Genomic DNA, 24,305 nt, shown 5'->3' with positions numbered 1-24,305 from the left:
TCTGGTCTGGGTGAAATGTTGGTCAGGTTTATGTCTAATTCTCTTGTGAATTTTTTTCAGTTAGCTTTTTTAAAATTAAAGCATCTTCTAAGTGGGATCTCCTTAAGTTGGACTGGTGGGAAAACTTGCACCATTATTGGTCTATATTGTGAACTTGGGATTGGTGTAAGTACCTGTTTAGTGCACAGATTAGCTATTCTATTACTAACAAATCCAAGGTCTGGGTTATAACCTCTTTTCCATCTTCCACTGTTAAATGATAATGGCTGTTTAGGATCATGTATAAGATTCATTTGATTACTTTCAGCCCACTGTTCAACTAACTCTCCATCCTCATTTGTTTCACTATAACCCCACTGTGTGCTATGACTGTTAAAGTCGCCTATAATATATAGTCATATAGGCGACTCTTAAAGTCGCCTATATGACTGTTAAAGTCGCCTTTAACGGTCACTTTCCTTGACACAGGTGACTGTTAAAGTCACCTTTGTGTCAAGTACTGGGACATTTCAAAAGCAAAGATTATACTAGGTTGTTTATATACTGAAAAAACACAGATGTTATCCAGATCTATTCCAAGGATTTCTATGTTATTTGGTTTGTGATTAGGCATCCTTTAACCTGGAGCACCTGCCGAGTGAAGGTAGCACTTCCATACTTTTCGTATGGTATTTCTTTTATGAGCTTCATTCCAGCAATTTTAGGTCTGGCTTGTTGAGGCCTTTTGTGTGTATCCTATAGACATAAAATATCACATTTTTGCTATTTACATATTTTTGCAATAAGATCTTTGACAGAGGAGAAGGCCCTCTGTATTGTGTGAGATGATTGTCAGGGTTGTTCCCATAAGGGCCATTGAGTTTTAGTCATTGTGTCTCTGATAAAGAAGATGCTAGTCGCACTATAAACTGTAGATCGCTGGTAGCACAATTCGCAGCTTGTAAACAAGCCAACAGGGGTCACGACGTGAATGACCCCCCCCACCTTTTATAATAAAGTTACAAGAGCAGTAGATGAGGGAAAGGCATATACTGCTGTTTTCTTGGATTTAGCGAAGGCATTTGACAGGGTGCCACATGATAAGCTGATATTTAAGTTGCAGCACATGGGTTTGGATGTTAGGTTGGTCAACTGGATTCAGGATTGGCTGTCCGATAGGTATCAGAAAGCTGTATATGGTGGGGCAGTTTCAAGGAGGCAGAAGATTACAAGTGGGGTCTCACAGGGCTCAGTACTGGGACCTGTATTGTTTAACCTTTATATCAATGACTTTGTCAGTGGGGATGGCAGGGGGATATTCAGTTGTGATGTGATGTGAAGCTGGGAAAGCTACCATATCTGCAATGTTATTAGTAATAGTGCAGATGTGGTAGCCCTGCAAGAGGATTTGAATAAGCTAGACAGATGGGCAAATGAATGGGGGTGTCGGTTTAATGCAGCAAAATGTAAGGTCTTGAGGTTTGGGCCACATCGATGGGATACTTCATACTCTGTTGGAGGAGTCGTACTGGAGGAAGTAGGGGTGACAAGAGATCTGGGATTGATAATTGATAGAAACCTGAAATTCAGGGTACATACTGCAAAGGTGGTGAAGGTAACACAGAGGATTGCTGCAATACTGAGAAGGACGCTGACCTGCAGAGATAAAAGAGTTATCATTCCTTTGTATAAGACCCTGATCAGACCACACATAGACTATTGTTCTCAGATTTGGTCCCCAGGATATGAAGGGGATAAATTAAACTGAGGAAAGGGTACAGAGGTGGATAATAAAGATGGTTTCAGGACTGTACAATGTTAGTTATGAGGATCGGCTGAGGGAATATGGACTGGAAAGTTTGGTAGATAGAAGAAGGAGAAGTGATTGAGACTTTCAAACTATTGAGAGGTGGTTACAGGGTTGATACTGGGGAGTTCTTTTGCTTGGTTGAAAAGTGGGAAGGAGTGATGACAAGGGGCCTGGAAGTTACGAAAGGAAGCTGTGAGCAAGAGGGTGAGGAGTGGTTTCTTTGCATGGAGGGTGGTTGAACTGTGGAATGCATTGCCTGATAGAATGGGGAGAGCAAGAACGGTCAATGAGTTTAAGGAGTGGTATGATAGACTTTGTGTTTCCTAGGAGGGACCTTCTGTGATGAACCTTGATAGACTTTGTGTTTCCTATGAAGGACCTACCGCAATGAGTATTTTGACTCCATAGAGGCCGGAATAATAATAATAATAAAGTACTAATGCCTTTACTACATTAGCCTACCTAAAATTGTCATGATTGCTTTATATATTATTATTATTATTAAACAAGACCTCATGGAGTCAAAGACTCATCTAGGAGGTCGTTTTATCTCACACACATCTCATCATACCGTGTCTTAAACACATTCAAACTCCTTGCAGACACCACACTCTCAGGCAAGGCATTCCAATCACTCACAACTCTGCATGAAAAAACCTGCCTCTCACTCCCCTACTCACACCCTCTTTATACAGTTTCCAGGGATGACCTCTGGTTCTCCCCTGATCTCCCACTATTCTCTGTAGAACTTCTCCACCATTGATCCTATAACAACCCCTTACCAATTTGTAGGTCTCTATCATATCTTCCCTCTTCCTTCTCTCCACTAGACTCTGCAAATTACATCTTTTCAATCTTTCCTCATACTCGACATTCCAGAGGTCAGAAACTACCTTAGTCATTCGCCTTTGGACCCTTTCCAACATCTCTTCATCCTTCTGAAAACCAGGTGACCAAATCTGGGCACAATAGTCCATGTGTGGCCTAATCAAAGCCTTATACAATGGAACAAGAATCTCCCTACTTCTACATGTCAGTGTCCTCCGCATCATTCCCAGAAGTCTTTGTGTTGTCTTCACAAATTTGGCGATGTGTCCCCTAAATTTTAGATCCTTATCCACTATCACCCCCAGATCTCTTATTTCCTCTACTTCCAACAATATATTCTCACCAAGCATAAATTCTGCATCTCATTTTTGTTTTCCAAATTTTAAAACCTTACATTTTGTAACATTGAACTCACATCCCCATTTGCTTGCCCAATCACTCAATTTATTCAAGTCTTTTTGCAAGGCCACAATATACACCAAAAGTTTGGAAAATTGTTATCATCTATATCCTGTTTACTATGAGACTGCATGTCTAAAAGGATGGCATTGTAATGCATAAATTTCTCTCTTTTTTGTATTCTGTTATTGTTTTTCAATCCACACTGAGGATGTTTTATGAGCCATAAAATGAAATATTTGTTAACTAGATTAATAAATTAGAATTTTTCTGTGATATACATGTATTCTGTAAAAATAGCTGAGCAAGTTGTTGGCCATCTGATAAGATTTCAGCAGTTTGTGTATGGGGAAGTTATTCTCCTGAACAAGAAAGAGACTCATGGTGTATGCTGTCGGTTCCTTTTTTGGGGTCATTGTAATACCCTTAACATATAAATTAAAACATCTCTCTCTAATTTGTAGCCAGGATGATTCTCTGGGTAAGACATCCTCTTATACATTGAGTGAAGCTGACATTTCACAGTTGCTAAGTGTAAAGCAAATGCTGCTTGATTGAATGCTGCTTGATTGGCGAGGTTGTATTACGAGGATGTAATGAATCTGAGGGAATGTGAATTTTGAGAACAACATATTGTGTCAATGATGAGAAGGATATTGGCTTGTGGAGATAAAAGTGATTGTTCCATTGCAAGGCCTTAATCTTATGTTTGGTCACTTGGATGATCAGAGGTGTGATGAGATTTTAGAAATAGTTCACAAAACATTGAAAAACATTATTATTATTATTATTATTATTATTATTATTATTATTATTATGAGAGACTTCCAGGGAGTCAGGAACTCATCCAGGAAGGTCACACTATTCACAACAGCTGTCATACCTGTTCTTGAATTCATTCATGCTATTTGCAGACTCACAGCATCCAATGACTCATTCCAGTCATTCATATTCGCACTACTCTATGAGAGAAAAATCTTGCCCTAACCCCCTTCTTGACAGTATTCATTCTCAACTTTCATGGATACCTTTGTGTCCTTTCCCCACCCTCGATAAAATGAAAAATTCCATCTACTGAAAGTATTATTCCATCTTCTGTATAACTCTTTGATAAGTAGTAAGTCTCAATCATATCACCCCTCTTTCTCTTGTTTGCTAGTGTCTGTGGCCTACAAATTCTCAGTCTGTCTTCATAATCTGTATTCCACAATCCTGATATCATTTTTGCACTCTCTCTACTGTATCAGAATCACCACAGAAACTAGGAGACCAGACCTGACCTGTGCTCAGTAGTCTATGTGAGATCTTATCAAGTCCTTGTAAAGTGGCAAATAACTTCCTTATCATTTCAGCATTGCCATTATTCTCTGTTTGTATTTACAGTTTTTGCTATATGACCCTTGAATTTCGATTTCCTGTCTAATAAAACTTCAAGATTATCAAAACCAGTATAATCCGACGTTGGATATTTAATTGCACCAAAGTGCATGACTTGGTTTATTAACATTGAAATGGTAGCCATTTTCACGTCCACAATTCCAGCCTTTTCAAATCATTCTGCAATAATTGAATATCAGTAGCACTCTTGATTACCCTATCTATCTTTGCATCATCAGCAAAGAGTTGTATGTCACGTCAAATCCTTCCCAATGTTATTAATGTACAGATTGAATAGCAATATACTTGGGGCACACCACTGGTTACCTTAAATTTTGCAGATTCACACCTCCCATATACGACTTTTTGATATCTGTCAATCAGCCATCCTCTTATACATGCCAATAATTTACAATCCAATCCCATATTCTCCAATTCATGCAACAGTCTTCCAAAAGCCTTAGCAAAATCCAAAAGTGTCATGGTGTAACCATTCCACTTGTCTAACTCAGTGATAATATTATTATACAATGTGAGCAAGTTGCTAAAACACGACCTCACCTTAATAAACCCATGCTGTTCATTACAAAGTAGAGATTCTCTGTCAACCCATTTCTGAATGAGAACCCTAACCAAAATCATGCCACGTCTAAGATACTGATTGGTTAATAGTTGGATACATTGGTCTTTGTACTACCCTTGTGCAATGGCATTATCATACATTCTTTCCACTCCTGCAGAATCTTCCCTGTTCTGAGACTCAGATTACATAATCTGGTCAAGGGAATAGCCAGTTCAGTTGAACACTCTTTTAGCAGCTGTACTAATATCCGATCAGTTCCTATTGCAGAATTCTTATTCAGTTTGTGCAACAGCTCTAATACCTCCTCATCATACATTTGACTTTCTTCATTCAGTGAAGAGGTAGCAGTGAACTCAATGTTGCATACATCAGGTTGATAGCTTTTAGCAAAATGGGCACTCATTAGTTGAACAACCTCATCTGTCACCCTCAAAGAATTTGCATTCAGTAAAGTTATTCTTTCAAATTCATTCTTTCTTTTACTTGCAGCATAATGATAGAATTCTTTTGGGTTATTTTTAACTTACAGAGCCAGTTTCTTTTTATACTCTGACTTTGTTTTTGATTCCTCCCATCAAAATTCATTTTCTCTGACTCTTTGTGTTATGTCTTATATCAACTAATAATTTTTCAATACAGAGACAATACAGAGACAAATGTAAGAAAGCTAAACACTGTGTAAAACTGGCTGAACAAAAGTCATGGGAGAACTTTGTCAAGAACATAGAAAATAAATATCAAGAAGGTGGCAAATGTATTCTGGAGGTTGTTGAAGAAGCTTAGAAATGGAGGAAAGAGTGCTGTAAAACGAGTTAGAGATGATAAAGGTGACATGAAAACGGAAGAAAGAGATATCCGTGAAGTATTGAGTAATTACTTCGAAAAATTGCTAATTTCATTTAGCAATGAAAACATTAAAATACATTGCCAGTGTGCTCCATACTTGAAGTAGAAAAAGCTATCAAAGGCTTGAAATGTGGAAAGGCAGCAGGAATAGATGATATTCCACCAGAAATGCTGAAGTATGGTGGTATAAAAGTCTTACAGTGGCTGCACTGCATAGTTCAGAAGTCCTGTACAGAGGGATGAATTCCTGATGATTGGAGTAGAGCTCTCATAGTACCCATATATAAAAAGGGAAATAAAACTGAATGGAGAATTACAGAGGTATTTCCTTACTGAGTGTGCCTGGTAAGATTTATACAATATATTTGAGAAACGGTTGAGAAGAATTGTGGAAGAAAAGATGGGTGAAGAACAAGCTGGATTCAGGCCAAATAGAGGCTGTCAGGATCAGATCTTCACTTTATGACAAATTATTGAAAAATCATGGGAATATAACAAAGATTTGTATTTAAGTTTTGTCGATCTAGAAAAGGCATATGACAGGGTGCCAAGGGAGAAGCTATTCAATATGCTACAATTATATAGTGTCAAGTTATATTAAGCAATCCTTAGTCTTTATTTGAGTTTTAAGTCAGCCGGTAGAATTGAAGGAAGTACAGGAAGATGGTTTAATGTTAAATCTGGTTTCAGACAAGGATGTACATTATCCCCTCTGTTATTCATTATCTATATGGATCACATTATGAAGGAAAGTGGTATTAAACTTGATATCAAATTTGGAGATGTTAATGTCAGCTCTTTGCTTTATGAGGAGACGATGTTATACTTCTAAATAAATCCACTACAAGTCTGCAAGATTCTCTGACTAAATTGAATAGCTGTTGTATTAGATATGGTATGAAGGTCAGCAATGAAAAGACATAGATAATGAAAATAGGCAGAATTGTTGAAAAGGTCAACTGCATTGTGAATGGAGAACCTGTGGAACAAGTAAAACATTTCAGCTACTTAGGCATGATTTTTAGTGAAGATGGTAAATTAAATATGGAAATAGACAATAGAATCAGCAAAGCTGGTATGGTGGGAAGTCAATTGAATAAATTCATATGGAATAAGAGCAAAATTATTCCTAACACTAAATTAGCTGTATACAAGACAGTATTCAAACCAGTTTTAACTTATGGATCTGAGAGCTGGTTTAGAAGTAAAACACTTGACCAAAGACTGGAGACCACAGATATGAGAGTCCTGAGAAAGATTAGAGGCATGAACAGATGACATCAATGGCAATATCATATTACAAATGAGGATATTAGGAAAGAACTTGACATTGTCAGCATCCAGGAATGCATTAGTAGAGCTAATCTCAGGTGGTATGGTCACTTAAACAGAATGGGCAAGGAAAGATTAGCAAAACAAGTGTTCTCTGCCAGGTTGGCAGCAAAACGACCCAGAGGAAGACCAAGATATAGGTGGATTGATACGGTACAAAGTGCTTTAGACGATAGAAATATAAGATCTGATATTGTTGGAGTCTTGACAAGTAACAGGCTGATTTGGAGGAAAATTATAGATAGGAAGTTAGTGATTATGTAAATTTTTTGTGTAGTACTATCATATCCTGTACACCCTTAATGGTACATGGTAGGAATTTGATGATAATGATAATTTTTCAAGACTCCTGATGCTAAACACATTCAAGTGTAGACCTTTCCTCTTATACAAATCCAATCTTCCCTCAAACTCACTCCACACATCAAAAAACTCACATCCATTCCTTCTACATAGCTTATTCATCGAATAATTTGCCAACATAGCTGTTCTTCTTAATTCATTTTTATCATATCGAGGTAATATACATACTATTTTCTCTTTCCTACACTTCACTCTCGCCTCTTCCAACAACCCTTTCGTGTCCTCTCTCATGTTGAACTTATCACTAGTTAAGTCATTAATGCCTACTACAATTATGATTTTGTTTACTTCTTTTTTTCTGTTTTTGAATTGTTTATGTTATATTTTTAATTTTTGCACTGGGAAAACTTAATGTTATAGTCCACTTATCAATGGTTTGTTTTATGATAGAATCACCATACCAAATAACATCCTTCTTTTTATAATGTAGTTTACTTATTTTAGTTTACTTAGTTTACCAGATTTTTGTTATTACGCACTAACTTACCTGATTCTGTTCTTTATTTTCCATTTTGCTGTTGAACTTTTATATGCTCCCTGTGTTCCTCTAAATGCCACATGACTTTCTGTAGTTCTCTCATCTTTTGTCTAATAATCTACTTTAGCCTAGTGATCTCGGAGGTTAAATTATTTTCAATATCCTCTTTGATATCATCTTTAGTGGACAAGAAGGTATTGTTCTTCATTGTTCTTTTTAGCACTTCGTTTCTTCTGTGTTTTTGGCGTCATCTTACACCTGTATTTAATATTAAAATATTACAATAAAAATGTATTATAAAGACACTAAATACTCTAAAAACATGATTTACTCATATACTATAAAACTCTAATTTTCTAATGAACACCCACAATAAAATAGATAACCAATTTTATGAGTGCTAAATTATACCGACTACTCAATAGCCTCAAACCCAATGTCAATAAATAGTCCACATAACAGTTAAAAACATGAGGGGAAGACTGAAGGAATGCTATTTGCCTGGCAGATTAGAAGAGGAGTGAGGTAGAATATTTTATTATCATGATAGAAAAAATAATAATCTTCTTAAGAGTGGAAGAAGAAAAGGAACCATCTGTCGAAGTTGTATAAGGCTATGTGTCCACTGTGGACCATATTCTTTGATTCTTTAAGCTCTTGCAATCTAAATATCAAAAAGTAAATAGATAAATAAATAATATATATATATATATATATATATATTTGTTAAATTTTAATGACTAAATGTCGAGGATTTAAAATCAGAACTTTAATAGAACACGACTAGTTTCGTCGGAAAGCCGACTTCGTCAGGTGTAACAGCATAAAAATATGTAAAATGGAAAGACCATAAAAGTATTGCATTTCTGATATAATGGATTATGACAATTAACTGTAATAAAAGTTTAACTGGGAGACTGAGTTCTAGTTGAAACATCGTGCACATGTGTGCGTTTGAATTCGCATGTGTGCCAATATTGAATGGCAGAACTATGTGAGTCTGGCAAACTGTAACTTAGGTTACTATTCATGTGTGCGGCATCAAGAACTATTTCTTTCGATTCCAGTATTCGTTTCTCAAGTTCGTCGTAACATTTGTGAATGTTGGTTGTTTAATTCCAGTCTATTTGATGTTGGAAGCCTTCAACATTGTTGTTTGCAGAAAACAATATATGGTTGGATAAGGCACTGGCCCTTATTCTGTTGTAAGAAATGTCTCTCTGGTGTTGTTCTAAGCAGAGGATTGATTTTTCAGTCTGACCATAATACGATTTACCGCAATCACAAACAATTTTGTAGACATCAGGAAACTGAAGATCGTTGTGTTACTCTTTCGGACAGCTTAAAATAGACTGGAGCTTGGGAAAAGTAGTGAAAAAGGTCTTGATATTGTATTTTTTTAAGATTCTTGCCAGTTTTGGAGAGAGAGAGAACTACTATAAGGTAAGGAGATGTAGGCTTTGACAGTGATAAAGAAGTCTGTTTATATTTTTCTCAGAGTATCCATTTTGTTTGGATGTACTTTGAAGGTGTTTTAGTTCATTTTTAAGCTTTTGTTCATCTAATAACAAGGATCTGGCCCTATGGGCAAGAGTAGAGATGATGCCAATTTCTGTGGGGGATAGTGGTGAGAGTCTGCATGTAGGTACCTGTCAGTATGTGTAGGTTTTCTAAAGATGGCGAATTCAATTTTTTCAGATGTCCCTTGTTAATTTAATATCTAAAATAGGAAGGGAACTGTCCACTTCTAACTACGAGGTGAATTTGATGTTTGGATGTATGGCATTTAGGTGATTAAGGAATATTTGAAGGTTGTCTCGGCCATGTTCACAGATCAGGAAAACATCATCTATATAATGTAGCCATATCTTTGGTTTCAATGAAGCAGAAGAAATAGCCTTTTCTTTGAAATCTTCAAGAAAGATGTTCGCCAGCACACCAGAGATAACAGACTACCTATGGCTAATCTGGTATTTTGTTTGTAAATCAAGCTTTCAAATTTAAAAAATATATATATATATATAATTATTATGTGACACCTCCACAAAAAAGACTCATTTTACTCCACTACACATCTCACCATTTTCCTTACTACTTAATCCTCCAACCACACACACAGAATCTACTGTCTCTGCTATTTAATTCTCCAATTACACGTGCAATCTACCACCCACCACCACCAACAGTAGCATATTTGTCTGTAAATTACATATGTTCTCATGGCTAGTCTGTATGTGGGGTGAAAAACCTGAGTTTCTAGAAGAAAAAACCCTGCTACCTCCGTATGAGATCAGCTAACTAATTTTCAGTTGAAAAGCCCAAATGAAGATTCCTCTTGTTGTGACAAGAATCAAAGTCAGATGTTTTCCAATCAAAGGCTCAATGTCCTGTTGTTCTTCCAATTGCACTATGGAGGCATTTAAATTTATTAGCTTCAAGCACCTCTCATTTATCCTTTAAAAGATATCTAAGAAAAAAATATGTAATAAATAGCTGCAAGTTATATATTTAAGAATGTGTTTTGTGCCTTAGGCTGTCCAGTTCTTTTAAGTGCTGATGTAAGTTTCCATCTAATTCAGAAAATGCTTATGCCAGTTTTTACTCTGAATGTGAATCATAAAATATTACCTCACAAAGTTACCATTGGAAATTATGATGGAATTCATCCATGTTTGACTGCAGCTACAGCTTCTGATAAGGTAAGCCAATGTATTTCTTTTATTATAAGTTAAATTAAATAGCAATTCAAAATATAAAATAAAAATATTATAATTAAAATGTAATTTTTTATAATTATTAAAGAGAGAGAATCTGAAATTGAAGCCACCTGTTTTCTGTGTGTATGGGAGCAGGAGGCATCCATTGGAAATGTTAAAGAAATTGCTTAAAGGAAATAATTAGCAGGCATTTTATTCAGACTCTCCAACAATAAGAGATAAAAGTAGGCTCGTTGATATTGTTATTTAGGTCTTTAGGCATTTTTCAGGTCAAGTGATTATTATGGGGGACTTCAACTATGGAGATATTGACTGGAAAGAAGAAAGATCACATGGCAAGAAGGAAATGGAATTCAAACACCTACTGAGAGATAATTACTTGCAACAGTATGTGATAGAGGGGTATGACTAGTAGTGTGAGAGTATTGAACCTGGTCATAGGATCAGAAGAGCTATCCATACCCAAGGTGGCTACATTGCCTCTGATTTGTGAAAGTGACCATGTGGTTTTGATATGGAGATTGTACAACATGAGGAATATTCTGTCAAGAAGGGGAATATGTGAAAGGCAAGTAATTATGACAAGCTTAAATCTGTGCCATGGTATAAAACAATGGTCTCCAAAGTGTGGTACACGTACCCCAGGAGGTACGCGAGTCGATACGTGGGGGTATGTCAAAAAAAGTTTTATATTGATAGGAAAAAAATTAAGTAATTAATTAAAGATAAAGAATATTACTTTCTTTCATCAATTAAACATATATCTAATATAGACAAAGACATTATAAAGCTCCTGCAACTTTAAATTTGCGAGTAGCGCACATTGAGCGACTTTGCACACATAATCGTCCGTGGCAAAGCTGTCATGCTTTTTAAAACTAGGGAGTAAATCTTGACATTAGATACAACACAACTTTGAAAAACGAATTTCAACAGAAATCTCTTCACAATTGGTGGATGGGACTGAAGTCCGAGTATAGCAATTTAGTAAACATAGTAAATGATGCACTCCTACCGTTTGGTTCTATTTATTTATGTCAGGTATCATTTTCTGCAATGAGAGGTATTAAAACCAGATATCGGAATAAATTAAACTTGGAACCAGACCTTCGTATTGCAGTATTAAAAGCCATCAAACCAGAATTTCAAGAAATTATGAAAGAAATGCAAGGCCATTGTTCACATTAAATGTTGTAATAAATATGTTTGTAAGCTGTTAATAATAAAAATAATATGTAAAAATATCTAGCTTTTTTAATTATTATATAATGATACAAGGCATATTTCCTCTTTATAATACTTTATAATAATACTTATAATAGATTTTTGCTCAATCAATTGGGGGGACGCGATCAAAAAAGTTTGGAGACCACTGGTATAAAACACTGCAGAGTAAGGATGTTAATAGTGCATGGGAGATAGTTAAGGATTATCTAGAGCAGTGCTTCCCAAACTTCTGGATGTCAGGGGCCCCCTTTGTAAAAATTAAAATATTTCACGTCCCCCCCTTGAAAAAAATTGTAATATAGAACATATATTATTATATTATTTATTGTATTTATATTCAATACAAAACATACGCATCGAATATTGGAAAAATTAAATGCAAATATTACATTTTTAGCATCTTACATACACATTTGACATGGCACATTATCTCATATTTTTATATAGATAGATATGTTATTGTACATTTTGCAGTACTAGCACATGAAACATAAAACGATTAGTAATAAAGAATGAATTAAAAACATAAAAGAAGTTTAATAACAATTTAATGTGATGGATGTGTTTCATTAACACAAAAATTCAATATCAGGAAATATTTGAAACTGCAATTCTTAGATTTCTGCTTCGAAATGAAACTTATATCAATAAGTATATATTTACTAATATTCATTAAGCGCCAAAATATGCAGGAAGCAAAATTTGTGAAGCTGCACCAAAGTTTGATTTTTTTCCCCATTAAAATATAAAAAATAACAAAAGAGAAATAATAAATAATAAAAATTAAATACGTTTCTTTAAGATAAAAAAAAATCTACTTAGTCTTAAAACATTTTCAATTTGTTTTCATTATTTCACGGGCCCCCCTCAACAAAACCTACTGCCCCCAAGGGAGCTGCGACCCACAGTTTGGGAAGCGCTGATCTAGAGGAAGCAATATTAAATTCTGTACATAAGGTAAGGAGGATTAATCAGGTAGGAGTTAGATGGATGAGTATTATCATTAAGCACAAGTTGCCGAAGAAGAAAATGCTGTGGAGGGTATATAAAGAGAACGGTGACCAGCAAACTCATGAACAGTACAAGACTCAGGCAAGAAAGGTGATCAGCCTGGCAAGGAAGGCAAAATCAGATTATGAGAAGAATCTAGCTGAGCAGGCAAAACAAAATTCCAAAGTGTTCTTTCTTTTGTTATGTGGTAAATAAGAGGAAGAATAATTATGGAAGATTAACCTTAATTAGTGATGATGGTCATGAAGTGAGAGAAGCAAATAAAATAGTCAAGTTACCGAGTGACTACTTTTCAAGGGTATATCATCATAATATAAATAATAAATTTAGTTTAATCCTTTATCCAAGTGTAAGCAAACAAAGTTTGCGCCTGAAAGTATCTTCAGGATTGGTGGGTAAGGTGGTACAACCTTACCCCCAGTCCTGAAGATACTTTCAGGCACAAACTTTGCTCACACTTGGATAAAGGATTAAACTAAATTTATTATATTCTAACCAAGTGAAAAATAAAATTTCATTTCATCATAATATAAAGTTTTACTTTTTTCTATTTATATATTATATATGCGTTTGTACTATGCAGTTGCAATTAAATGTAATTTTTAATTGTTATGTAATTAAAGTTTTTACCTTTATATCTTCACTCACCTGTACTCTATTTAACGTTCCTTTTCCTGCCTTGCCCTAATCTTTATCGCACGTATGGTCGGCTTTATTTCTGATTGCCACCAGCTATATGTGTACGATCTATCCAATCTCTCACACTCTATGGTCTGGCAAAAAAATTTTTTTTTTTTCGACTGTGCCTGCCATGCAATTTCAAGAGTGAGGGATTGGAGTGTAGATTAATGACAATGCAGGGACTCTAAACCTTAATCGGAGCTATCTTTTTATCTTATTGCATCATTATATTAGTCATGACAACTTGCACACAGGTTTGCAGTTTTTTTGGAGATAGTGCATTGGCAGATATCAGATCAGCATGTTGTTTACAAGTTATTTATTATAACTGAGAAATGCATATACAGTCTAAACATCAAAAAGATAAGCTACACTCTCCTAGTTTTTTTAAATCTTGATTCTAGGCTTATATAGGACTTAAATGATGCACTAATGTAAATTGAATGACACTCTCGGAGAGTTCAAGGCTAACCGCCTGACATATTTTACACTACTAAAATAATAGTTCATTACATATATTCACACAGTTACTTATTCCATGCCACATGAGTACTAACTTCTCACAGTTACTTACAGATCTTCCTTCACGAACAGTTCTTTACACTCATTGAGTGTTCTGTTCTTCTATCTTATTTATAGCATTGCTCCTATTCTTCAGGATGTCACGGCAATCATCCTTTGTGATGGTTCGATGCGGACTCCGGGTGATGTTCTCCTTTCCTTTCCTTTCCTCGGTCGTTGATGACTGGAAGTCTTCAATCGGGATAATGCCAGAGGAGTTCTGGGATTTCATCAGCGAGGCCTCTCTTTTGGTTCCCAGCTATAGATGCTGGTGGTCGCAGAGAAGAGTTAGCACTGAGAACCTGGGAACCTTTTTCTTACTCATGAGGTCGCTTAAATATCTTTCGATTTCCTTTGACTTTCACTTTCGCATGTTACGCTCTCACCCTCAGGCGTGTCACCATCACTTTTGTGCTCCTTTTCTGAAGTCTTTGTTCTTGGTGCTCTCTGACCTTTGCAAGTCACTGTGACTTTTCCCTTCAGGAACTTCCTTTTGATCTTCATTAATCCAGACAACTTTTTTTCTGACTCATTATTTAACAAAGAAAGTTTTCTTTCTTTTGTGCTGAGCACAATTGATTGCAAGCAATATATATAATGTATTCTAAACTATTATCACATGTACATTTTATATCAATTTTATATTACATTGTACATATTTTTCTTACTTAAGACTCTTGTGAAATTGAGCATGATAAGTTATAGAATTACGAATTGTGTGAAATTTTCCACTAGTGAGGTTATGTGACAGATACTAATGTGGGAACAAAGGTGGATGAATTGGAGGTTCTTAGGATATTGCAAAATCTCAATGTAAATACAGCTCAGGTTTTTGTGACAATGTTCAGTGGAACCGGCAATGCTTCTGACTAGGTTCTTTAATTTAGGTCTCAGCTCTGATAGAGTTCCAACGGAGTGGAAAGAGAGCAAAATAATTCCTTTGCATAAGGGAGATTCTAAGATTGCAGTAGTAAATTATAGACCAATCAGTATCTCATGTGTGGTGGTAAAAGTACAGGAAAAAGTGGTCATAAAGACATTTCAAGAATGGGTGGATAAAAATATGATACTCTATGAGGGGCAACATGGGTTTGTGAAGGGTCGGTAATGGTTTAGTAATTTATTATCTTTTTATAATAGAGTGACAGCAGAGTTGGATAAAGGAAATGGTTATATGATGATTCTGCAGGATTTTGCAAAGGCATTTGACACAACACTACATGAAACTGAGTTATGCAAATTAGAATAAATGGGAATGGATATTACACTGGTTAAGTGAATAAGAGGGTGGCTGCTGGACAGATATTTAAAAGGAGGGGCAGAACTGAGGCGAAACAGGTGACTAGTGGTGTGCCACAAGGTTTAGTGCTGCGACTATTGCTGTTTAATTTGTACATAAATGATACAGGAAATAACCTGGAAGGAAATATTCAGTTGTTTGCTGATGATGCAAAATTAGGTAGAGTAATACTAAATAAAGGCAATGTGGAGAACTTGCAGAATGATTTAAATAAGCTGTCAGTATGGGCAAAAAATAATGGGTATCAGATAATGGTATGACCTTATGAGAGCTACATCACAGTTCAGAGTGGACATATTCCGTACTGAAATGTCTCTCTGCATAGTTCTCTGTAAGCACTGTAATTAATTCCTTAACTACATCCTTAGAAAATTTGTAACTTTGCCAAAAACATAGTACAATTTAATTTGTATGAAATTTATAATACATTTTTTCTGTAATATAATTTATTAGTATGCTGGCATTAAATTTTTGTCCACATTTCACTGTAGTCATGAAAATTATTTCATATATAGATAAAATGTAGCTTGTCTTTAGCTTTTGGATACGAGTGTATTAGGAAACTTGAAAGTGAAAGAATCAGAGGTGTATCAGGTGTTGATTGGGTTAGATGTTAATAAGGCTATGGGAACGGCTGACATATCACCATGTATTCTTAAGGAATGTGCAAAACAGTTGACTATGCCCTTGACCTGGTTGTTTAATGAAAGTCTTGCAGTGGGTAGGGCTCCTAAGGAGTGGAAAGAAGTCCAAATAATACCTCTTCACAAGCATGCTTAGAGAACCGAAGTTACCAATTTTAGACTGGTCTGTGTATCTGCAGGTGGGATCAAAGTTTTGGAAAATTGGTTAGAAATAGAATATAGGATTAGATTGATGAACATAAGATTCTCTATGATGGTCAGTATGGTTTTGTGAAGGACAGGTCTTGTTTTAGCAGTCTGCTTATGTTTGTTGATAAGGTGACAAATATGTTGGATAAGGGAAAATCATATACAGTGATATTCTTGGGCTTTGCAAAAGCATTTGATAGATTACCACATGATAAGTTACTGTATAAGATGCAGAAATAGGAATAGATGGTCTGTTAGTTAGATGAATCAGAGATTGGCTCTCTGAATGATCCCAGCAAGTTGTGTATGATGGGACAGAGTCTCAAAAAAGGAGGGTAACCAGTGGATGCCCCAGGATTTTGTTCTTGGTTTCCCTGCTATTTAACTTGTTTATAAATGATATATCATGTGGACTGACTTGATCTTCAGTTGTTTGCTGATGATGCAGAGTTGAGGAGATTATAAGTGGTACTGCTGATGTTATTTCTCTTCAGGAAGTTTTGAATGGACTTTTGACTTGACAAAGGAGTGGAGTTGTAGTTTTTTTATTAATAAGCGCAAGGTGTTGCATTTTGGAGTGCAGAAATATAAGGCTCTTTACTATATTCATGGTGCTGTACTGCAGGAAGTGGATGAGATTCAAGATTTGGGAGTTATGGTCAACACTAGACTGAAATTAAGAGTGCACATTACAAGTGTTGCAAAGGCTGCACATTGTAGTGCTGCTATGATAAGAAGTACTCTAACATGTAGGGATATGGAAATGGTTGTGCCACTGTATGAAGCACTGGTCAGACAACACTTGGAACTATTGTGCTCAGATTTGGTCACCTGGTTTTCAATGTGATGGAGAAAACATTGGAGAAGGTCCAGAGATGGTGACTATCAGGACTTTGGAATGCTAGCTATGGAGAGAGAAGTTGAAGAAATGTAGATTGCAGAGGTTGCTGGATAGGAGGAAAAGAAATGATATGATAGAGGGGGATTATAAAAAGGGTAGATGGCAAGAGGGAAAGAACCAGGGGGCCATCCTTGGAAGTTATGTAAAAGTGTGGTGAAGAGGAGTATGAAGAGTAGATTTTTTACATGGAGAATTGTCAGTGAATGGAATGCATCAGAATATGTTGATAATGCACAGAGTGTGAAGGATTTTAAGATTCGTATGATAAACATGTTGTTAATTGAATGAACCTCCAATGATGAATGTGCCAACTCCATGTAACAATAATAATAATATTAATAATAATAATAATAATAACAACACTAAAAATTAGGGGTGTGAACATCATACGATCAATGGCAGAATCATATCAAAAATGATGATATTAGAAAGGAATTTGACATTGTTAGCATTCAAGAATGTGTGAGCACAACTAATATAAGGTTACTTAATAGAATGGGCGAGGAATGGTTAGCAAAGCAGGTGTTTGATGCCAAGTTGGCAGAAAGAGACCCAGAATAAGACAAGGTCTATGCAGATTGATTCAGCCAGAAGTTCCTTAGAAGCAGCATGAAATTAGACATGACAATATTGGTGTGCTGACCAGTAATAGACTAATTTGGAGGAAAATTGTTGACAGCAGGTTGCTAATAATATAAAATTTAATCATGTAGTGCTATCATAGTAGTCTAAACACCCCTTGAGGGTACATGTTAGGAAATAATGCCACATATTATGTATACTACATATTGCAGTATATATTATATGTAGTATAATTTCCTAATATGTACCCTTGAGGGTACATATTAGGAAAACAAATTATGCAGTTGTGGAAAAGACATTTGTTGTAAAGAGAGAAAATGTTCAACTATGGTTGCATTGATTGGAGTGAGGAGAGGACACACGGGAGGAAGGAATTGGATTTTATGCGGTTATTAAGGGATAACTATCTGCGACAGCATGTAATGGAAAATACTAGGGGTCAGAGAGTGCTTGACCTAGTAATTACATCTGTGGATTTGACTGTAACAAATATGACCACATTGCCACCAATCAGTGAGAGTGATCATAGGGTCTTGACTTGGGAGGTGGCTAAAGGTGTAGAATTTTCAATTAAGACAGGGTACGTGTGGAATTATCGGGCTGGAAAGTATGAAAAGCTTAGGAGTTTGATTGGTTCAGTGCCATGGCATGTACAACTGCAAGGACTAGAAGTGTCGATAGTGCATGGGAGGTAGTTAAGAAGTGTTTGCATGAAGCAATGGTTGACTGTATACCTAGAGTCCGAATAATAAATCAAGTAGGGGTTAATGGATGAATAACACCATTAAGCTTGAGCTGCAAAAAAAGAAACAACTATGGAGGGAATTTAAGGAGAAAGGTGACCGGCAGGCACTTGAACAGTATAAAGCCCAGACCAGAAGGGTAACGAGTGTGGTAAGAAAAGCAAAAAAGGATTACGAAAGAACATTGGCCATGCAGGCTAAAGAGAATCCTAAACAGTTTTTTAGATATGTAGCAAGTAAAAGGAAAAATGTACATGACAGAATGATTTTAAAGAATGCCGATGGTAGGGAGATAACTGAATCAGTTGATGTAGTTGAGTTACTGAGTGAGCACTTTGCAAGAATATGTCATCCAGGTGGTGACATTGCAGAAACGAATGTACCAGTAGATTATACAGGAATTGTGGTGAATGAAGTGGAGGTGAGTAGTCTATTGCATAACTTCAATGTCAATACATCTGTGGGATTGGATGGTATACCAGCTCGTGTTGTACGAGAAGCAGCTAAAGAATTGTCAGTACCCTTGACCGTTTTGTTTAATTTGAGTCTCGGGTCTGGGTTAGTCCCGAGGGGGGTGGAAAGAGGGGAAAATAGTTCCACTGCATAAAGGTGGTTCCAAGACTGCTGTTGTAAATTACCGACCGATTAGCATATCAGGAATCATTGTCAAGGTCTTAAAGAAATTAGTCAAGAAAAGAATACAGGATTGGATAGATAAAAATGGGATATTGTATGGGGGACAACATGGTTTTGTGAAGGGTAGATCATGCCTCAGTAACTTGCTCAGGTTTTATAACACAGTGACTGCTGAACTGGATAGGGGTGATGGGTTTACAGTAATACTACTGGACCTTGCCAAGGCTTTTGATAGGATACCACATAGAACCCTAATCAGTAAACTGCAGCAGATGGGGATAGATATAGGGTTGGTGAGATGGATAGGAGGGTGGTTGAAGGAGAGATACCAGATAGTGGTTTATTCAGGAGTGGAGTCTAAAAGACGGCTTGTGACTAGTGGAGTGCCACAGGGCTCTGTTCTTGGACCACTGCTTTTCAATTTGTTCATCAATGATATAGGAAAGGATTTCAGAGGAAGTGTTCACTTGTTTGCTGATGATGCAAAGTTGGGTAGAGCAATTATGAGTGCACAGGATGTCAAAATTTTACAGAATGATTTGGATAGTTTGGAGGACTGGGCTAGGAAAAATGGATGTCAATTTAATGTGCCAAAGTGTAAGGTTATGCACTTTGGGGTGAAAAGAATAGCAGCAGTATATTGCATTGATGGAACCGTACTCCAGGAGATTAATGAGGCCAGGGATTTGGGAGTATTGGTGAATAGGGAATTGAAGTTTAGGGGCACATTGCAAAAGTGACTAAAACAGCTCACCAAATCACTTGGCTTCTGAAAAATACTTTAACATGCAGAGACAAACAAGTTGTTGTTCCTCTGTATCGAGCCTTGATAAGACCCCATCTGGACTACTGTGCCCAGTTATGGGCACCAGGGTTTCTTCGTGATGGGGAGGAAATGGAGAGGATCCAGAGACGAGTGATCAAGATGATAGCAGGTCTGTAAAATGAACCTTATGAGAATAGGTTGAAGATTTGTGGGTTGCAGAAATTGGTTGATTGGCGAAGGAGGGGTGATATGATTGAGACATTCAAATTACTGAAGAGTTTCTATAAGATTGATCCAGAAGATATTTTTGAAAATATGACTAGTGGTGGGAGGACTATGGGCCATGAATGGAAGCTGGGCAAGAGCGTGGTTGACAAGGGTGTTATAGCTAGGTTTTTTACTTGGAGAGTAGTGAATGAGTGGAATAAGCTTCCAGAGTCTGTTGTGGGTGCTACGACCATGAATGAGTTCAAGGCAAGGTATGATAGATACTGTGTGAATGTCGAATAGTTGTTCTTGACATGATGTTAGGGCCTCCCTCGATGAGTCTGTCGACTCCTTGGAGTTGCCCAGAATAATAATAACAACAATAATAATAAAACTTTATATGGGCTTTTTCAGTTGAAGGTGAGTTGGCTGATCTGATAGAGAGGTATCATGTTTTTTCTCGGGTTTTACATTCTACATACAGGCAAACTGGCCATGAGAATACACGCAGTTTACATACAAAAATGCTGTTGTTGGTGGTAGTAGGCAGTAGATGGCATTGTGTTGATGGTAATAATAGTGTCATTGTAGGTAGTAGTTACAGGATTAAGTTGGGAAGATCGTGAGTTGTTTATAGTGGAGTAGAGTGCCTTCCCATACATGAGTGGAGTAGTATGCCTTCCCATTACATGACACCTCTGAGGAGTCCTTGAACTCGTCATGTAATAAGTACTGCAAATTCATCATTCTTCATTGGTACCTATCACATCTGTCACAGCAGTAGTCTCACTTGGATGTTAGATTAGACCCTTGCAAAGTGGTCACTTAGTAACTCAACTATTTTCTCTGATTCTGTCACTGTGCTGTCATCAGCACTTGTTAAAGTTATTCTTCTATAGGCTTCTTTCTGTTACTTGCCACATAGCAAAAGAACTCCTTGAGATTTCTTTTGGCATGTTTGGCTTATTTCTTCTTATTCATATATCTCACTCCTACCTCTCATTGGGTATGCATTCCGATATTGCTTCTTTCAGACAAGAACCTCTGTCAAGAAAACTTTTCATGGAAAGCTTACACTGTTTTTTTTACACAAAATACCTGATGTGTTGCTCTCCTTAAACTCATTCACTGCGAAAGCACTTGTGAACGATTTAGGCGATTGGCAATCTTTTCACTATCCTCTACTTTCCAAGTAAAAAAATTTGTCTTCACTCTCCTTTGTCATCTCTGTGCCATACTTACACATAACTTCAAGGGATAACTCCTTGTTCTTTCCTTTCCTGTCATATATTGAAACATTTCTTCAGCATCTAATCTATGAAAACCTCTTTATCAACTTACATGTTTCAATCATATTCCCTCTTTTCCATTTATCAACTGAATGTAACTCACATCACTATTCGTCTCTCAAGAAGATCATTTCACAGATTTTTCACCATCTTAGTCGCTTGCCAGTGAAGTCTCTCTAATAATTAAATGTGTAGAATGTTTTTTCCGCTTGGTTACAAAGCAAATTCTATCTGTTGGAGAGAATTCTCTTCAACAGTTCCATATTCCAGACACCCAGCCAATCATATCTCAGTTGTCAAGATTTAGATGTATCAAAGCCTTATAAAGAGGGATTTCAACTTATGTTTTTCAATATCCAACTGATCCACTGAGTTATTTTTCCTATTTTTGTAATATACCTCTCCAGTTTTACATCATTTGCTAACAACTGGCTGTTGCCCCTGAAATCATTTCATATATCATTAATGTACACCTATTAATGTATTGTGTGGTATTGATATACATGTAGTTATTTAACAAAGGAAGGTATTAATAAGAGGGAGAATAGACATAACAGCTGAGTTGTGGTGGTTTGCTAAACATATATCATGTGGTAAATAATAATAAATCAACATTTTAATAAAATCAATGTCGATAATGACTTGTAGATAAACTTGTAGATAGCATTAGCAGTTTTTCAGTAATTTTGTAATTTAATTCATAGTATACTGAAGAAAGAAAATAAATATTATTTATTTACTGAAATAAAGAGCCAAAAGGCTTCAGTTTGGCGATGGAAAATTATATAAATCAAGTGGATATTAAATCCAGCATTATTTCAAAGCTGAATGTAAAAACTATGAAAATTTCGTATGAAATTTGACCAGAGAGCTTTACGAGAATACATTCGGCAGCATTTACGAGTGTCCTAGCGCGGACCTTATAGAAGACATGATTGCTTGCCCAATTTTCCATATATTCACCTTCTATTAGTCCATTTTGATAAGGCTTCACTGGCCTGACAGCTGTTTCGAACTTGTTGGTTCTCCTCAGAGGCCAGGCAGAAACCTTAAAAGAGCAAAAACTCTCGTTCACTACTAAGGAACTCAAGTCAGAGAGGTGTATTTTTTGTAAGCGATCTCTCAGTCGGTGCGCAAAGCATTTACTAAAATAAACAGCCTAAATAAAGACTTCTGTTCGGTGATGTAAAATTATATAAATCAAGTGGATATTAAATCCAGCATTATTTCAAAGCCGAATGTAGAAACTATGAAAGTTTCTTATGAAATTTGACCAAAGAACTTATGGGAAATACACTTGCCAGCATTTATGAGTTGCCCTAGTGTGGACCTTATAGAAGACATGATCACTTGCCCAAGTGTCCATATATATTTGCCTTCTATTGGTCCATTTTGATAAGGTTTCACTGGCCTCTCTTAAGGTTTCTGCCTGGTCTCTGAGGAAAACCAACCAGTTTGAAACAGCTGTTAGGACAGTGAAATCTTATCAAAATGGACAGTAGAAGGCAAATAGATGGATGCTTAGCAAGCAATCATGTCTTCCATAATGTCCTGCTAGGATAACTCGTAAATGCCGGCGAGTGTATTCCCATGAAGCTCTCTAGTCAAATTTTGTATGAAAGTTTCATAGTTTCTACATTCAGCTTTGAAATAATGCTGGATTTAATATCCTCTTGATTTATATAAATGTTATTTATTTATTTCGCTGGCTTTATGTGACAAACACAAATAGTTTCACACTATGCAAACATCATCATCAAATTCCTGCCATGTACCTTCAAGGTGTGTACAGGATATGAAAGTACTACATGAAAAAAAAAATTACATCATTACTAACTTCCTATCTACAATTTTCCTCCAAATCAGTCTGCTACTTGTCAAGACTCCAACATTATCAGATCTTATATTTCTATCGTCTAAGGCACTTTGCACCGTATCAATCCACCTATATCTTGGTCTTCCTCTGGGTCGTTTTGCTGCCAACCTGGCAGAGAACACTTGTTTTGCTAATCTTTCCTCGCCCATTCTATTTAAGTGACCATACTACCTGAGATTAGCTCTGCTAACACATTCCTGGATGCTGACAATGTCAAGTTCTTTCCTAATATCCTCATTTTTAATATGATATTGCCATTGATGCCATCTGTTCACACCTATAATCTTTCTCAGGACTTTCATATCTGCGGTCTCTAGTCTTTGGTCAAGTGTTATACTTCTGACCCAGCTCTCAGATCCATAAGTTAAAACTGGTTTGAACTTTGCTGATTCTATTGCCTATTTCTATATTTAATTTACCATCTTCAGTAAAAATCGTGCCTAAGTAGCTGAAATGTTTTACTTGTTCCACAGGTTCTCCATTCACAACACAGTTGACATTTTCAATGATTCTGCCTATTTTCATTGTCTTTGTCTTTTTATTGCTGACCTTCAAACCCTATGCAAACATTAATAATTGATTGTTAGTGAAAATAGTTTTACGTGTTATGGACAGCATGAAAAATTGAAGTAATAATTTGGTATTCCATTGTTGGATAAAGAGAAATTTTGAGTTTTAGTAGTATTGAGTTGATTTTATAATACCTTTTCCCAAATTTTGGGTCAATTAGAGCAGTCATAATTCATGAAGTTAGGAGAAATTTAACTATCAAAATACTGTGCTAAGAGAGAAGACTACTTCTTCTTCTTTTCAACCATTTTCTATCCACTGCTGGACGAAGACCTCCACCAGTTCTGTCCGCATTTCTCTGTTCTTGGTAATGGTTGACCAATTTTCCCCCAACAAAAAATGACAATTCATCGCTCCACCTTCTTTTATGACGTCCATGGCCTCATTTCCCTTCTTTTGGAATCCAGTTC

The 24,305-nt window shown here is 36.3% G+C and overlaps 1 protein-coding gene across 1 annotated transcript in view; it reads left to right on the top strand.

The window, feature by feature from the left end:
* LOC150097442 (BBSome complex member BBS2-like) overlaps window positions 1-24,305 on the top strand; it is a 539,668-nt gene that overhangs the window by 45,208 nt on the left and 470,155 nt on the right. The window contains exon 3 of the mRNA XM_090406918.1: window positions 10,528-10,694. Coding sequence (XP_090263044.1) covers window positions 10,528-10,694 — 167 coding nt within the window. The remainder of the gene's footprint in view (window positions 1-10,527; window positions 10,695-24,305) is intronic.

This window comes from Typopeltis vanoorti, chromosome 17 (genome assembly GCF_054136105.1).
Source record: "Typopeltis vanoorti isolate ZY-2024b chromosome 17, IOZ_Tvanoo_1.0, whole genome shotgun sequence".
Taxonomy (NCBI): domain Eukaryota; kingdom Metazoa; phylum Arthropoda; class Arachnida; order Uropygi; family Thelyphonidae; genus Typopeltis; species Typopeltis vanoorti.
Note: the sequence above shows the minus strand (reverse complement) of the source record. Positions and strands in the feature narration are given on the sequence as shown.